General features: G+C 43.8%; 1 protein-coding gene across 2 annotated transcripts; it reads right to left on the bottom strand.

The window, feature by feature from the left end:
* Window positions 1-2,764: 2,764 nt before the first annotated feature.
* LOC106325247 (glycerophosphodiester phosphodiesterase GDPD3-like) lies at window positions 2,765-17,984 on the bottom strand. Of its 2 annotated transcripts, XM_013763283.1 has the most exons (9): window positions 17,723-17,984; window positions 17,453-17,640; window positions 16,216-16,275; window positions 15,832-16,110; window positions 15,620-15,715; window positions 15,276-15,472; window positions 15,000-15,174; window positions 3,004-3,080; window positions 2,765-2,818 (listed from the first exon to the last, which is right to left on the bottom strand). In XM_013763283.1, exons 1-8 carry the CDS (start codon window positions 17,757-17,759, stop codon window positions 3,048-3,050), a joined length of 1,065 nt encoding a protein of 354 aa, XP_013618737.1. In that variant the 5' UTR covers window positions 17,760-17,984; the 3' UTR covers window positions 2,765-2,818; window positions 3,004-3,047. The 2 variants fall into 2 exon arrangements, with proteins under 2 accessions (XP_013618737.1, XP_013618736.1); XM_013763282.1 differs by lacking the exons at window positions 2,765-2,818; window positions 3,004-3,080 and having other exon boundaries at window positions 14,370-15,174.
* Between the last annotated feature and the right edge of the window lie 426 nt (window positions 17,985-18,410).

Consider the following 18,410-nt stretch of genomic DNA (forward strand, 5'->3'; position numbering starts at 1 on the left):
TTAGAGCTAAACTTCCATAGTGGGAGTTCTATTTACTCAAGTCAGTGGTTTTCGTGTTTAGCATCTCATACCTCACGGAGTAACTCCCCTGTTGCTCACCCTCCATCTTCCCATTGCAGGTGAGCTTGCCGAGTAGTTGGATATCTGGACGGTTTGGTGTCTTGGGGATCACATATTTTATTTCGGTTTTACATCGATTTATTAGACGTATTTTTATAAATCAATTTAAAGATGTAATTCTTTAGTATTTATTTTATTAAATGCTTTGGTATTTTATTCGGTTTTGAATAACTCGGTTTGATTCGGTACTTTTCGGTAAGTAGCACGCCGGTCTCGAAAGAGGAGGAGACGGGTGTTACACTGACCCTCCTGGTTATAGTAGGAGTGTGTGGCCTCTTGCTTATGGGTTTCCGGCCTCCGAGCTAAAATTCCTCCTGCATCAACACCTCTTAATCTTCACACTTATTCAGATGCGGATTCGGCTAGCAATCGAGATGAGTACTCGTATATGGGAGCCTACATTGTCTACTTAGGAAAATAGATGATCTCCTTGTCCTCTAAGAAGCAGACTAGAGTTGCATAAGATGAGTATCAAGCTATCACTGTGACGGCATCGGAGGTGAAGTGAATGCCTTATTTAATGACATAGTTTGGCCTCAAATTAGTGCATTGGTGGAACATATCTCTCTGTGAATCTTGTTTCTTCAAGAATGAAGCATCTTACATTGGACTATCATTTAATTCAGAGCAGGTCCAAGCTAAAACACGTGGTGTGTCACATATAAGTTTAACGGATCAGTTAACTGATGCACTGACTGACTAACCATATTGCTGTTGGATTAAGCTTGAAAGAAAAGAAACTTGAGATACAAGTTAGAGACCTAATCATACCGAGTTACGGATATCTTATTATATAAAGTAGTGTTTCCTCCCACCTAGAGACGCTACGTCATCAAATAGGAGAAAGAGGGAGTGACACGTGTCCTATTCTAACTAAGTTTCATTGCTTTTCGTTACGATTATATATGGACTTTTCATTTAAGATGAGCCAATTCATAGTCTCTTTCAACACTGATGTCGGCAAACCTATGTCATCATCATTGTCTCCTCACATACCCTTCACAATTTCTTAGACGCAATTGAAACGCTTATATTCAATCTATCTAATAAAGCTTCATAATTATGAAGCCAAACATTTACCTCCTACTATTTAGTATTTAATTATCCAACCACGCCAACTTTGCGATTCTTGGAACTGTACCTATAAATTAATATGGATGTCCAATTCCATGATTCTCACCATTTCATCCCGTTCTTCACTGTTTCTTCCTCTGAATTTCTGTTTACAGCAATGACATCTTCTCAAATCCTGCTCTCTGGATTGAAATATGGTCGTTGTTATCAAAACGTAGTGACCCTTCTTCTTCTGGAGGCGCGTAACGTTAAAATTGCGGTGAATTAATCAGCCTCGAAATGGCGATCTTGAGAAGATCCAGGCTATGCCATCATGGTTGACTTTCCTAATAAAGTGTTTGGCTGAGTTGGTGATGAAACTGTTACCATTCTAAACAACCACCCCCGTCATTTAGACATCGCTGACGATGTCTTCGGATAGGGACGAGGGAGGAGATAGGCAGATCTGACAGCTGCGGTTGCGGAGATCCTAGGAGACTAGGGAAATGATGCAATCCTGGTTAAACCAACTGAGGAAACAACCCTGGACGAATCAACCTTAGAAGAACATGCAGAGGTATCCAAGTGGATGCGACACTGTTGATGAACCCTAGTGGATGCAACTCTGTAGATGAACCTGAATGGATACCTTACTCCAATGTTAAGAAAGCAGACCCATTTGCAATCTCTGACGGGTCTATTATGAAATCTAAGTCAAATAAGCTAATTGAGAAGATTGTTGGCCTTATTCAGAATATGAAAAGTGAAGAAGGGTTTCTTGGCCAAGCCACCACCTCCCCAACCACCTACATTTACTCAGCTGTCTCCCACAACAGCTAGTTTGTGTTTTATGTGCTTGTAATGCAACATATCTACTTGTTTTCTTGTTTGTTCTTTTTATTTAGAGTCTGTCAAACTCATTCTACAATTTTAATCATCTATTTAATCAAAAACATTTATATGATTTGGTGATTCATTTGTTCTTTGAACAATTTGATTGTGAGGACTGAAAACCCAAAACAGTCAACAAACTTTCTAGTTGACTGGTGTGCCAAATCCAGAACTTGAAAGAGGCGTATGTGAGGCCATTCCGCAGCTTCAGTGTTTCCATTCAATCCATCTAACCTATCCACCAAACCTGTTTGGAGGAAGCTAGTTAGATGGCCGATCATCTATCAACCATAATCATCCATCAAACTATCAATCATCATGTTCCAGTTAGATCCAACCAAAATTAGAGTGGAAATTCTTGAGAAAAAGTCATCAAGTGGTGGCAGAGCAACCATTCTGTACATCCACAAGTTATGGGTTATTATTCAATCTCTAATCTATCAAAGTCTAAAACTTTTTGGGATTTCAAGTTCTTGTCTTTGGGATTTTTTATTTCATCTTCTAAATTTGAGTATATCTATTCTTATCAATCTATTATCTGTCTATCTGTTTGCAAGTAAGCAAATCAAATATATATATAAAAAAGAAAGAAAAATCGAAAATATCCCAGAAGAAATCGGATTCAATATAGGAAAATCGAACTGAGGTTTGGTAAAGAGAATTATTCTTTATATACAATATTTGAATTCAATAACTGCTTCTCCGCGCTTGGTTTCTTGATCTTTCTTCCGAAGTTGGACTCTGCAACTGATGTCTAACATGAAGGGGAAGATATTAGTATAGATAGTGATTATCAATAACTAGTTAATAAATTAATATCATGTATAAATTTAGTCTTATCTTTAGATAACATCCTAACAAACCTAACAACATGTTGTTTAACACAACTCTAGTGATCAATGAAAATCATTACTGGACAATATTTCTACATCAAGTTACCTTTAGGCTGCAAGGAAGTGTAATTTTGGTCGAATTTCCACTCCTCACCCTTTGAAGATATTGTCAAATCTATTTCTCTGTGGATTCAGTTTGGGAGAGGACACTAGTTATGGTTTTTCACCCTCACGTACTGGAATCAAAGCTAGCCGACGGCACAGTTATGCATTGTAGCTGATTTCCTTGGTCTAGGGAAATTAGCAAATGCATAATTATTGTTCCTTGTAATATCTATCCACCAAAAAGGGGCATAGTACAAGAATTTATGTTTTGGCATTTCTAATAGATGGTCAAAATCATCCGAAGAAAAGTTTTAAAATATTATTTTTCAACTACTGGCAGAAGAGCTGAAAGATTTGTTATCAAACGGCATTCAAGCATTTGTTATTTAAACCAAGTAAACTTACTTATTGTGAGCTTTGTTTATGAGCACGATAATCGCTAGTTAAATGTTCATGGTATTTGGAATGTATTAACGAGTTTTATTTTTCCTTAGACTAAAATCTAGAGATAGAGTCCCATGTGCACCTTATTAGTAATCGAGCACAAACACTCTTTTATGTTTGATCGGGAAACAGTACTAAACGAGGGAACCTTCGGTTTTAAATGTGGGTTAATCAAAGACGTCTTATTGATGGTTGGAAAAGCGTTTCGTCGGTTACAAGGAAATAAAATGCGTAAAGGAAAGGGTGCCGGAGCTCGAAGAGCTTTACCGGAAAGATACAACACGGCAAGATAATAAAGGTAAAACCCTAATCTAACCGCCAAATATGTGTGAATGATTTTTTATTCGATTTTAAGCAATTTGATCGAATCCCGGTTGACCCGGCATCTGTTTGGTCGAACCCGGTTTTTATTCTGACCGTTGGTTTGTTCCGAATCGGACCCGGTTATTTGCGGGGAGTCGAAGCGACGCGTCGGTTTCTTGGGCGGCTAGGTGCTTTTCAAGGCCCAAGTAGGCCCACGTAGGCTCAATGATGACGCCTCGGGGAAACGCCCCCCTTCTCCCCTATAAATACTTGTCTACTTCTCGTTTCCTCCATTCTTCTCCGCGTTATTCAGGTACTTTCTCTCTCTTCCTCTCTGCTTCTCTCTCTAGGTTGTTGTTGTAGAATATATAGCGTTATGTCATCTGGTGGAAGGTTATCTCGTAAACAGAAAGGGAAAGAGGTTTCGATTGCACCTAGCCTGCGAGAGACACGAGCGGGGTTCCGTTCGACGAGTTCGAACGAATCCATCATGAAGCGATGATGGACACTAGGAGTTTGGAGCTGTCTCAGCGAATTTTGGTTTCCGAGTCGGCGCGCTTACACATACAAGAAATAGGAGACGCTACGTCTGAGCCTTAGATCTGCGAAAGACACGGTTCGGGCGGTGCGAGAGATGAAGTTCCTCTCGTCAATTACGTACCGACGTGTTACTACCATGGAGAAATCTTCGAGGAACTCCCGGCCGTAGCTTCTGAGTTCCTGCGCTCCCCAGATGTGAGTGGTCAGGCTTGGGAGAACGTTATCGAGACGCGGTTGACTCCTGATAGCGTAAAGAAGCTCTCGAGGGAATGTCGCGGACTGAAGGTGACCTTCCTGATCCCTTCGAAAAGCCAGAGGCCTTGGTCGCCGCCAGTCGGGTTCCAATGCGTCTATGAATCCTACTTTCAAGACGACACAAAGCTCTGGTTCCCGATTCCTCGACTAGTTACGCCGTATGTGAGGCGTCGAGGTGCAGCGATAAGCCAGTTCCTGAATGGCTCGTGGCGTATCGTGGTTGCCTTGATGGTTATGGCCGCCGAGATCAATGTCTCTCTAAGTGTCCGCGCTTTCGAGGAGTTGACGTTTATTAGCACGTTAGACGAAGGCCTTCTGTCGATAAAGATGCGACCAAGCTACAATGTGGTAGGGGGACACCCTAATAAGACGTTCGATTGGCAGAGGTCTTATTTTTATGTTAAGTCCAACGATTCCGCCTTCGAGGATCCTCCGGATGACGACTACCGTGTGTAGTGGAACACTTTACTCAGTAGAATACCTCTGTTAACTCGCGTCGTTTCTTCGCGTACTAACTATCTTTATTCTCATTGTTTTTTCCTTTGGCAGCTGAACACCCGACTTCCCGCGAGTATCCGGAGGAATTCCTGTCGAGCGCTCGTGCTGTTGCGAGACTCGATAAAGAGCATTGGGGGAACATTTCTTGGGAGAGGGTTCGCCGTTGCATCGATCATATTTCCAGGAGTAAGTCCATTTTTTTCCTCGCCCTGCTGCGACTCTTCGCTTCCATCTTCGCATATAAGTCTTTTTGTTCATGTTATTTGAGGGGATTGGAATTCATGTTATATTCATGTTATCTTCCTGCGGCTAACACGGTCAAGAGACGGATATCGCTGTTCACCAAAGAAGAGCAAAAGAGGATCAACGAAGCAAGGAGAATGAAGGGCCTTCCTGATTTAAGCGCTATGATGGCGGCTCAGCTGGGTATGCCGAGCGTCGAACCATCGAGACCTCCTAACGAGGTGGTGGCTACTGATATAACTAACGAGGCTCTTCAGCGTCAGGCTCCTTCGCCCGACGCCTCTGCCGCCGCCTCTAGCGCCTCTAAGAAGAAGAAGAGCAGAAAGAGATCTTGCGACGACACTTCCGCTGGCAAGGATCACGAGAAACTCCCCGAGGGGACTGGTCCTTCTGACCGGACCGAGACTGCTGAGCCGTCCAAGAAGAAAAGGAAAAAGAAGCAGTCGAGCAATCGACAGTCTCTTCCGGAGGAGAATGCTGGGATCCGAGGTACCGAGGTTACTGGTTCCGCTGCTCAAGCTGGCTCGACTACCGAGCCACCTCCCAATTTGGCTCTAATAGATGGATCCGGGGATGCTTCTTCCGAAGTTTCGCTTCAGAAGAAGAAGAAGTCGAAGCGAACGAGCGAGCAGGGAACGACTAGTCGCCAGGTTCCTTCTGCTGCTGCCCCAAGTGTTGCTAGGGCTCCACCTCCATCAATACCCAGGGCGTTGGTTCCCATTACGTCGACTGGTGGTGCTCCGGCCGTTAGAAAGACTCCGAGGGTTGAGTTTCCCGACCGCGTCTCGTTCGAGTACGACGGACCGACTCCCCTTATCTATGCTCCGAATAGATGCGCGGAACTGGCCAGTCAGATAAAATGCGGACCGAAGCCTCTCCCGCCCGTTGCTGACTTGATCTTTAAAGACGAGTACGTTGATGCCGCTCGTACCAAATTGCTGGTAAGATTTTCCTTCGACCCTTTCGTCTTTTCCATGTGTATTGTATATATATTTTATTAGCTTAAGTGTTTTTGGTTTCGTGTCTCGTAGTGTGACGGAGTCTCGAACTTCGTTATTGAGAAGTACGACATGGTGCTAAAGGAAGCGCTTTCGGAGTCTGAGAGACTGAAGAGGGCGGTGGCAGCCAAAGGTAGGCTCCTTCGTCAAAAGAGGGCGGAATGGCAAGAAGAGTACGAGATGATGGCCGAAAAGAGGGATCGAGCAGTTGCTCGGAGAAAGGCTCAGAAGGAGCGAGCTGACGCAGCTGAGGCTGAGCTTTCCATCGCTCATTCTACTATCGAGGCTATGGAGCTGCGAAAAGCCAATCTCATGGAGGAAATGGGAGTCAAGGGCACAGAGCATAAGAAGGAGTTGGATCGACTCAGGGACTCGCGTGTCTACGAGGTTACAAAGGAAAGGGTGAGGGTCGAAACAGAGATGATCACGAAGTCTAACAAGAACTTCGGAAATCTGCGCGACTGGTGGGCTTGTTGCGGGCCATTCGACAAAGCACGGCTGTTCCAGAGTCAGGCATTCGGAACAAAGAAGTGCCTTGAAGCTTTGAAAGCTAGTGGTCGCGACATTCCTCAAGAGACCATTGAAATGTTTGCTGCCCAAGAGAAGGAGTTTGAGGAGGAAGTTTCGAAGCTTAACCCTGGCGAGATCCCCGAAGATGATTTGGTCCTATCTCCACTCAAGCTCGACTCGCAGTTTGTCGACATGCGAGCCTTCGTGGGCCTTGACCCGCACGGAACCAATGCACACCTGGTCGATCCGAGGACCGCTGCTCCTCTCCGAAGTCCTACAAATCGTCTCGAACTCCGGTCGTTCCTTCTCGTTCCTCGGGGAACGGTACCCCAGAAAGCAACGTTCCGGCCCCTGTTGTTCAAACTGTCGACGATGGACCGATCTCGACGCAAGACAAGGCTCGGACCACCGTCTTTGAGATCTCTGAGTCCTCGGCTGCCGACCAAGAGGATGGTCCGGATGGGGAATCGGACAAGGATGAGGATGATGAAGGGGTCGACAAGGGCTAAGGTGAAGAGATCGACGACTCCCAGGCCAACCCTCCAGAGAACCCACCTGAGGTTCGCGAGAGCGAGACGACCCCTCGTATTGAAAATGAAGGTGCGGATTAGTTGACGAACCCGGCCCCCCAAGGACCATCTGTCGATGACGAAGACGCTGCGCGGGAGCAGGCTAAAGATGCTGAGGAATGACTTTGTCGTCCCCTTCGAACGTAAACTCTCTTCTTTTTTCTGTATTTTGACTTGATCCGGAGAGGTCTTTTGTTGTTTGCTTTGGACTTCATCTATCTTTTCTCTTCGAAGAAGACTTTAGGAATTCCGTTTTATTCACCTGATTTTCTTAGATTTCGAATACTCAACAAACCGTAGAATTGCCATCTGAGTTTGAGTTTTCGAAGGATCATAAGAGAGTTCAGACTTTGTATTGATTTCAAGGAGCTTCGTAAATATTGGTCGCGAGAACGAATATTTAGAGCATGCGATCAACGCTGCACCTAGTCAATGATATTGTCGTATTTGACGTTGTCTCATGTAGATCCCAGATTTAGTGGGCTTGCGACCGTATGTCACCGAGCCATTAGTCATTAAGTTCTTTCGCTCGTTGGTGCCACTATCTGTGCGCTGACTAGACGTGGGCCAAAGGCGGGCAACTTGGGACTAGGAAATTTTTTTAAATGCCAACGGTTCCAGGCCCGATTTCAAAGTGATCCTAGGCATTCGATCGGCTAAATCTTACTTAGTAAATCATGAAATGGATGGGAGTCGTCATTTCGGGCATATCAGCTAATGCTGTGATACAACAAAGTCCCTACGAGCGTGTGTCTGATCAGGACATACTCGATGGTGGGATGCGAGTGGCGGTACGTTTAATCGAGAGACCGGGATGAGCTCGTGTAAGCATTGCATGAGCGGTGTGAACTTCTCGACGGAGGAGAGTTTATTTTTTGTTACAGCTGAACCTGTTAAGGCTGCCTACGTACCCCTTTGTGGAGGATCAAGCCGTTCGTAGTTCTTTTGTTTTTGAGTAAAAGTGGCTGAGGGGAGCATCTACTCGGTTTTTTTTTTTTTTTTTAACGCGAGTTAATGTGACTGGAAGTCATTCGCTCGCTTTGGATATTAGTTTAGTTGTGGAAACGTCGAAGGTGCTTCGAGTTCAAAGCTCGAGGCACTGCTTCGCATGCTGATGTTTCGAGATGATAGACTCCGGGCTTGACTATCTCGGTGATCTTGTATGGTCCTTCCCAATTGGCTCCGAGTTTTCCAGCCTTCCATTCCTTAGTGCTTTCGAACACCTTCCGGAGAACGAGGTTGCCTAGTTTGGGAGGACGAGACTTGACTTTCTTGTTGTAGTAACTCTCGATCTGATGATGATAGTTATGAATGCGACGTAGCGCTTGGTCGTGTTTCTCTTCGATGTCGTCTAGAGCGTCGTGGAACGGGGTAAGCTCCTACGTTTACTTCGGCGGGTGCCATTGCTTCAATTCCGTAGGCCATTGAGAAAGGGGAGGCTTTCGTTGCTCCACGCGGAGTTGTCCTATGAGACCACAGGACTCCGTCTAGTTCATCGGCCCAGCAACCCTTCTTCAAGTCGAGTCGCTTCTTAAGGCCGTCGATGATTGTTTTGTTAGTAGACTCAGCTTGACCGTTACTCTGCAGGTTTCTCGGTGTTGACATATTGAGACGGATTCTCCACCTGTCGCAGAATTCTCTGAAGTTATGCGAGATAAACTGGGACCCGTTGTCAGTGATTATCTCGTAGGGGAGCCCGTGCCTGCAGATGATGTTTTTCCAGACGAACTTCTATACCTCCTTATCAGTGATGTTAGCGTAGGCTTTGGCTTCTACCTACTTAGTGAAGTAATCCATTAGGACTAAGATGAATCTCTTATGTCGAGAGCTCGGCATTGGCCCAATAATGTCCATTCCCCATCGTATGAAGTGGTATGGTGCAGTCAAGGTATGGAGCAATTCCGTCGGACTGTGGATGCTTGAAGCGTGTCGCTGGCACTTGTCACATTTCTGGACGTAGGATTCACAATCTACGTTCAAAGTCGGCCAGTAGAAACCGAGATTCTTCACTTTCAATGCGAGAGCCTGTCCCCCATAGTGATTGCCTGCTGCTCCTTCATGCATTTCGGCCATGACGAGTCTTGTTTCGTCGCCGGAAATGCATTTAAGGAGTACCTTTGTTGCGGTCCATCGATGGAGTTCTCCGTCCATGAAGACGTAATGCGCGCTGCGTCGCTTGAGTCGTCTTGCCTCCCACTTCTCGGTAGGCAATTTGCCATCAGCTAAGTAAGCGATGAACTCTCGTCGCCAATCGTTGAGATGACTTTTTGTTGCGCGAGGTTCTGTTTCATCGATATGCATTGCATCAGTGATGGATGCTGTGATAGCTAGCTGCTCAGTTGTTGCGCTGATGCTTGGTTTCTCTATCTTGTGTATTGGGATCGTTCTCTTCACTTGGTCGTGCAGTTTGCTTCCGAGGGATGCGAGGGTGTCTGCGCATATGTACTCTCCGCGGGGAACCTTCGTGAGTTCAAAGAACTCGAAATCTAGTGTGAGGTCCTTGACGAGCTTTAGGTAAGCGTCCATCCTATCATTCCTGACATCGTAGTCGCCGAGATATTGGCATACAACGAGTTGGGAATCACAATACGCGCTGACTCGCTTGGCTTTAACTGCTTTAGCGAGACGGAGGCCCGCGATGAGGGACTCGTATTCGGCTTCATTGCTTGACGCGGCGAAGCCAAAGCTGAACGACTGTCGAATTAGCTCGCTTGTAGGTGACTGTAGTTGTACGCCTGCCCCCGAACCTTTGTTCGTAGATGATCCATGTACGTGCAGTATCCAATTTTGGCTTAGTAGGATTAGATCTTGTTCGAGCTCTGGCGTTAACTCGATCAGGAAATCAGCGAGGACCTGCGACTTGGCTGCGGTGCGATCTTGTACACGATGTCATGCTCGCTTAGTTCCATTGCCCACTTAGTTAATCTTCCTGATTGGTTGGTGTTTTGCATCACCGTCCTGAGGGGCTGGTTGGAGAGTATCTCGATCGTATGCGATTGGAAGTAAGGTCTGAGTTTTCTCGCCGAGGTAACGACGACGAGAGCCATCTTCTCCAGGGTTGGGTATCGCGTTTCTGGTTCGGTAATGCGCTTGCTGCTGTAAAAAATGGGCTTCTGTTCGCCTCGGTCTTCTCGTATGAGAACGCTACTGACCACTGAGGAAGTGACGGCGATATATATAGGGACAGGGTGTCGCCAGCTTCGGGCTTCGACAGAACCGGAGGTGTTGTGAGATAATGCTTGAGCTGATTGAACGCATCTTCGCACTTTTCGTCCCAAACGAACCTTTTATTCCCTCGCAAGAGTTCATAGAAAGGGAGGCATTTATCTGTAGATCTCGAGATTAACCTGTTGAGGGCCGCAATCCTTCCTGTTAGACGCTGGACTTCTCGACTATTCTTCGGGCTCGGAAGGTCAAGGATCACCGTTATTTGCTTTGGATTCGCTTCGATGCCTCGCTGGGTGACGATATAACCTAGGAATTCTCCTGATGTGACGCCGAAGGTGCATTTCGCCGGGTTGAGGTTCATTCCATACTTGTTCAGCGTCCTGAAGCAGTCTCGCAAGTGGTCGAGATGGTATTCAGCGCGAAGTGACTTGACCAGCATGTCATCGATGTAAAATTCCATAGTGTCGCCAAGTTTTTCATCGAACATTCGATTGACCAGATGCTGGTAGGTCGCTCCTGCGTTCTTCAGGCCGAAAGGCATGACTTTGTAGCAATACGTCCCCCTATCCGTTATGAAGGCTGTCTTCTCGTGATCATCGGTGTGCATCATGATTTGGTTGTACCCCGAGAAGGCGTCCATGAAGGTTAAGAGTTCATTGCCGGCTGTCGACTCTACCAGGCGATCGATGTGAGGGAGAGGGTAGCTGTCTTTCGGGAAAGCTTTGTTTAGATCGGTGAAGTCGACACAGATGCGTCACTTTCCATTCTTTTTCTTTACTACCACAGGATTTGCCAGCCACTCTGGGTACCATACCTCGGTGATGAAACCTGCGTCGAGCAGTCTATCGACCTCCTCATTCACGGCTTTAGACCGTTCAGGTCCAAGCTTCCGTCTTTTCTGTCGGATAGGCTTGAACGTCGGCTCAACGTTCAATTCGTGAGATGTTACTGCGGGGTCTATTCCCTTCATATCAGAAATTGTCCATGCGAAAGTCGAAGCGTTTACTTTGAGGAAAGAGATGATATGTGATTCCATCTCGTCAGAGAGAAAGGCGCCGACACGCACGGCCTTTGACGGGTCGGCTTCATCAATGGGGACTTCACGAATATCCTCCTTCTTAGGATTGATCTTATGGATTGGTTTGGCGACCGAGTTGACGATAGAAACTGACTATTGTAGCTTGACTGCGGCGATAAGTAGCTCCCTCGCAGCCCGTTGATCTCCACGGATCGTCTGTGTTATTCAGTCCTTCCCAGGAAATTTGATACACTGGTGATAAGTCGAGGGAATGGCCTTCATTGAGTGCAACCATGGGGTGCCGAGGATAGCGTTGTAAGGCGCTTTTGCTACAATGACGGAGAACTTAACGGTTCGGGTTACGTCCCCTGCGTAAACTGGGAGACGTATTTTCCAGATCATTTTCTCCGAGGAACCGTTGAACCCAGTGAGAGTGCGTGAAGAGGGATTCATGTCACGTAAGTCGATTCCCATTTTGTCGAGCATATCCCCAAAGATAAGGTCGACCGAGATGCCAGTGTCGATGAGGACCTTTGTGACCTAGCGTTCGCCAATCCCAATATCAATGAGGAGTGGATCATTATGCGGCATGCTGATGCCGCGAGTGTCGGCCGCTGAAAAAGAGATCAGATGGTCAACCTTGACTTGTGAGGGACATTTCTGCGCAGTGACGGCTTGTCGTCGGTAATCCTTTACGGCTCGTACCGAGTCTCCGCAGGGAGGTGAGCCGCCCATTATTACGTTGAGGTGCGGGGTATGCGTAGCCTTCATCAACTCCAGTTGTGCCTGCAGGTCGCCGATAGTATTTTCTGCTTGAGGAACCAAGCTGGGGCCTCGTTTTGCTTCTCGAGACATCGTCGTAAGTCGCGTTTTTTGGACTGACTAAGCTTGACTCGTAGATCTTCAGCTCTAGAATTGATCTGCTCGCGTAGATCTGTGATTTGAGGTTGGAGGCTCGGAACATCTACGGTGCGGGCGACCTTTCTCGCTTTGGACTTATTGAGGGTCGTCCTAAGATCCGTCTTGCTTGCTGATACTATTGTGGCCTTTCGCTTTAGCAAGACGTGTAGATCTTCAGAGTTCGCTGCGGGAAGCTGAGGTTGCTCTGTTCTTCTTCCCAATTTATCGTGTAAATCAGGTGCTATCGGCGGGATTTCGTTATCCGATGAGTCGTCTAATCGAGAGAGAATTACTTCCTTTCGTCGTCGGTTCTTCGGTCGTTCCTCATCAATCGACTCATCCTCAAGATTGAGGCTGTTCACTGGAGCTTTCTCGAGGCTAGCTCGGTTTTCGTTTTGAGGAGCCCTGGCTTTTTCTTCTCTTTGTTTTTGCTCCAGCTTTTATTGTTTTTTGGCTTCTGCGGGGGAGATTCTATCTCGATTTTGCCACTTTCGATCGACTTGAGGAAATGTCCGTAAAGAACTTTGCAATCATTCGTGTCGTGCGACTTGACCTTGTGATACGAACACCACTTGTTAGGCTCGGCAGTGTTCGAGCTCGTTGGTTCGGAGGAACTGGATGTCTTCTGCACGGTGTCTCGATCCCAATGTTTCCATCCTTTCTCTCGCACGACAACTGCGGAGCCTGAGGGCTCTTCCTCGTCCACTACATTCATGTAACCCCTCTTCTGGTTGGGTTTTCCGCCCGTAGAATGCTGTCGAGGTTCCTGACAGGTGTCATTTGTTCGGGCGGGTGTTTGTTTTCCCGCCGCTTCTTTCGACGCCTTCACCCTGGTGTCTTCTTCCATACGGATGAAGTTGATGGATTGAGCGATAGCGTCTGGCACGGATCTCGTCGGGTGCCGGTAGAGGTCGGCTCGAAACGGTGATTTAACATGGAGGGTGTTCATCAATGATTCCACAGCTATGTGGTCTGGTACGTCGACCTTCGAGACAACAGATTTAAACTTCTCCATGAAATCCCTGAGGCTTTGCCCATTTGCGTGATTGAGGTTTCAGAGATACGTGGGTGGCTTCATGGCGAGTAAACATGATATAGTTCTTGAGGAAAGCCGTCGAGAGGTCGTGAAAGCTGTTGACGGAGTTCTCTTGGAGACCGGTGAACCAGTTGAGAGCAGGTCCTTCTAGGGTTTCGACGAAAAACTGGCAAAAGCCGGCGTCTTTCTCTTCGTCGGAGAGGTTTGAACGTCGCATCGCAATATTGAAGGACGTGACGTGGGCGGAGGGGTCAAAAACACCATCGAAGGTCGGAAGACGGAGCTTTTCAATCTTTTGGAGTCGAACCCCCGTTATTTTTTCTGTGAACGGCGTCCGGAGATATTCTGCGAGGACACGCTCGATTTGTGGAGCGGACGTCGTTACATTGTGGATCTTAGAGTTGATATCGAGCACCGATTGTTTTAACGCAGCGAATTCGTTTATGGTCTGGGCGTCGAGACCTCCAGGGGTTTGAGATGTATCGCCGTCGTTGATATCTTGGTCTTAAGCGTGCGCCGGTGTAGCGCCGGTCGCTCGATCTGTGTTAAACAGATGTTTTTGGTACTGCGCCGTCGAGGCTTCCACGTTCGCAGCGAGAGGGGCTAAAATTTTTGCGAACGCTGCGATTTGGTCGGTCGCTGCCTTCTGGGCTGCGTCCTGCTGTGCAAGGCGCACCATGATAGTTTCTATGGATGCTGGTGGTAACGGCGCCGGAGTCGTAGGAAAAGATGCATGCGTCGTTTCAGGAGCTTCAAGCTCTTCTCCAGAGGAAAAGCCGTCGTTGCTCGTCGCCATCTTGTCGACGTTACTTTGCTAAAGGCCCCACGGTGGGCGCCAACTGTTTGATCGGGAAACGGTACTAAACGAGGGAACGTTCGGTTTTAAATGTGGGTTAAGCAAAGACGTCTTATTGATGGTCGGAAAAGCGTTTCGTCGGTTACAAGGAAATGAAATGCGTAAAGGAAAGGGTGCCGGAGCTCGAAGAGCTTTACCGGAAAGATACAACACAGCAAGATAATAAAGGTAAAACCCTAATCTAGCCGCCAAGTATGTGTGAATGATTTTTGATCCTCTTTACGTTGCACCCCCCTTCTCCATATATAATCGACTTGATGCTCTTCCGTGACCTAGCTCGCGTCGCCTTCGTGGGCTTTTAACTCGTTGGGCCGAGAAGCCCACGTTGCTTCGAGGGACCGTTGAGCCAGATACGTTTAGTCGATATACGATCAACTAAAAGCACTCTCGTGTCGCGCCGAGAGATCAGCGCTTCGAGCTGTGGAGCCGAGCTGTCGCTTCACTTTATACGGGCCAGGCCGTCTATTCTTCGGGCCTCGAGGGATGGTCGAATTCATCCTCTACATTATACAATAACTATGCCACAGCCGTTTTATTTAAAACACCTAATTTAGTCTATGTACAAGTGAAACTGCGTAAATGAAGCAAAGTCTTCATTGTTGAAGCAGTTTAGGTGCGTATTTTGTTAAGAAAGCGATTGCATCTTTAGAAATTTTTACCTTTGTCCTCTCCTCTCCAAACATAATCATAGACTTTCTTCCATCGTCTTCTTCATCATCTTCCTTGTTCCTAACCGAGATACTGGCGATGGCTTCAGAGATCTCCATGACCATATCAACGATCACTCCCTCCACACCCATCAAATATTGTAAGTAAAGTACCTCCACGGCATTGCTGAAATTATTAAAGATAAATTTATGTAAGAATAAGAAACAGAGGAGAGGAGAGAGGAAGGACAACAAATATGAACTCGAAAGGATGTTATTTGAATTTACTTAAGCTGGCCATATGATATAAGTGAAAGTTTTGAATCCTTGACTCTTTGGACTGCGTTAGGGGTTCTTAGTATGGCCTTAACCTCAGAAACAATCCCTTGCAAGCCGCCTTCTTTGCAAATCTTGATGGCCTCGTCGAATGAGTTTCTTCTCACATCCTTATAGATCTCAGATCCTCCATTTGTTAAGAAGAATACCTAAAAAATATATAAGCATTTCAGCTACATAACCCAGTTTTTTTTTAAATAAGCACGAGTGTTTCAAACGCCAGTTTCTGGTGGGAAGTAATTAATCAGTGTCATGATGGTACGGATAGGAAAAAGAAACCAAATAAGCAATCTTACGGGATAACTTATTTGCATATTCCTGATGAGTAGAGCTGCATCAGGATGAAAACTAGAGAAAATTATGGGCCGGCTCTCGGCATGCTCATTCACAACCTGTTCATAAACAATTGATAACCAGAAGTTCAATCAAGAACAAATATCAGATGGGTGAAAAATATGTTGTTTACCATTTAACATTTACACCCAAAAAAAAAAAAATTTTGGTTAACCTTCAAGATGTTGTCAAGAGTTTGACGTAACTTTTCTTCTCCATACACAGTATTATCGTCGAATTTGAGCTCGATATTGAACCCTACGGAGCGTTTAACTTTCACAAAGGCATCTTGAAGGGTGCACAAAGGATCATCCTTCACGACTTTCCACTCAAAGATTCGTCCGTCTTTTGTCTTCCTGAACATAGGCTTCACATTTGCGCCATCCTTTTGTGGTCCATAAGAGAGAAATTCATGTAAAGGCATTTCGGTTACTCTTTTCTCAGTGATTACTCCCTGAAAAAAAATTGATACCAACTTTGATGATTTCTAATTTTGGTAACCAGAACAATTTTCTACCAGTAAACGATTATCTATGTGGAAAAGAAAGAAAAAACTAACCTTTTCTTGTGTGAACATAAAGATATCATGGAAAATTACAGGGCAACCATCTCTTGTTACCTACAAAAATTGTTACATGCTTTATTTAGGCTGTCAATGCTTTTTTTTTTGTCAACGGCTGTCAATGTTTCAAACGCGAAATTATGCAATTTGTATTTATCTATATTATTAAAACTAAAGTACATTTGAATTTTTTTTTAAAACATAGATAGCAATATAAAAAAAAAGAATATAGTGTTGTTTGGAAACATGTATATAAGTATATTATGCAATTTGCGTTTATCTATTTTAAAAAATGAAAATTGTTTGGAAACATAGATAGCAATAAAAAGAGAGTATAATGTTGTTTGGAAACATGGATAGAAGTATATTAAGAAAAAAAGTAATAGGCTTATGTTATTAACAAAAATAGGAAGTCCATTATATTATATTATATTATGAAAATTTAGTCAGTTTTAAAATATACGAAAATAGCTCAATCCAATTACCTAAGAACATCTTTTGTCTAAAATAATCATAAAACAAAATTTAAACTTTATATACATATTTCAAATCAAAATAATAACTTAAAATTGATTTATATCAAAAATTGATTCAAAAATATACATATATTCAAAAATTGATTTTAACTAAAATATTTTCCAATAACCATTACAAAAATATTTTCAATATATATAATAAAAATACAATACAAAGCCCAATTTCAAACACCAACTTAAATTATGATTTTTATATCACATTAAATTTAAAAATATAATATATGTGATTATTTATGTGATTGTACATATAAAAATACTATTAATTATATGATGCTACATATAAAATACTATTAATTATATGATGACACAATATGATATATAATAGTGACTAAAAAATAAATAACAACATATTTTTGAAAAAATACATCCAGGCACACGGATTAAAGTCTAGTTATATTTAAAAAAAACTTCACTTCAAAAAATGAACAATATTTATTAAAAATTTAAATAAAAATCCTTTTGCAAACACGTTAATTGCGAATGGAATTTTCCTTCTGTTTTTGTGTTGCTGTTTGTGTTTGGTGTTTACAGTTACAATTTACTAAAAGCAAAATTATTTAACACTAAAACTTGTGGTTTCAATTTCAAAGTCGTACTTTGCATGCAAAAGCAAAAGCAAACATAAAATAAAACCAAATAATTGAAACCGTATCATCGATATGATTGTGGTTTCTTTCTTGATAGGTGAAAAATCAAACCTGGACATCAAATTCAACGAAGTCAATGGGAAAATCTGCAGCAACATTGAAAGAAAGAATAGAATTTTCTTTGATGGATTTCATTTTCTCGTCCGGAGATTGAAGGATGTTCATCCCAAATCCTCGGTGACCCATCACAACAAATTTAGGAAAACCAAATTCATCCTTCTTCTTATCATCTTCAACACCTAAGACCAATCATAAGATATTAGAAACTCAAATAAAGAAATAAAATGAGATTTTCTTAAGAATCAATTTTATATTTAGTACCTGATGAAAACTTGGCAGAAGATACTGACAATGCCATAGTCTCGAGAGCAATGTTTAATGTCTTGCTGAACAAACTTAAAATTTATAGAAACAATGATTGTGAACGAAAGAAGCAGAGGGAATCTCCATAGTGACAAGATCAGAATATTCCATTCGATACAAAAGAAGTGTCTAGAGATCGAATGGAATAATCTTCAGTTTTTTTTCTTACCTCGAAAACAGTTTTTTCTTGATTTATTCAGTGAATCTCATTCTCTTTGATTATTTTGATATCTTTTGTTTTGTCTTTTTCTGGACGATTCTATTTGGTTCGCGATTTATAGGACAGATGGAGACCGTTTTATTTAGACGAGTATATATATCCTTGTTCAGAAATTCGCTAGGCGCTACGCGTGCGGTGCACCCGGGCCTAGCGATTTTTTAGAAAAGCGGAAAAAAACTCGGGGAGCACGCGGAGAGGAATTTTTTGTATTTTATATGTATAATATTTCATCTATACATATAATACAACTTTGTATGTATATACATGTTTATGTAAAAAATATCATTGGTATTAAGATTCATAGATTTATAAATATATACCTAAATAGATACAAAATATAATTGTATTTGTCATTAACACAAAAAAATATAACTTTTGTATACATTCTAACGAATTATTTATTGTACATGTTCTTGAATCTACTAG

This window comes from Brassica oleracea, chromosome C2 (assembly GCF_000695525.1).
Source record: "Brassica oleracea var. oleracea cultivar TO1000 chromosome C2, BOL, whole genome shotgun sequence".
Lineage (NCBI taxonomy): Eukaryota > Viridiplantae > Streptophyta > Magnoliopsida > Brassicales > Brassicaceae > Brassica > Brassica oleracea.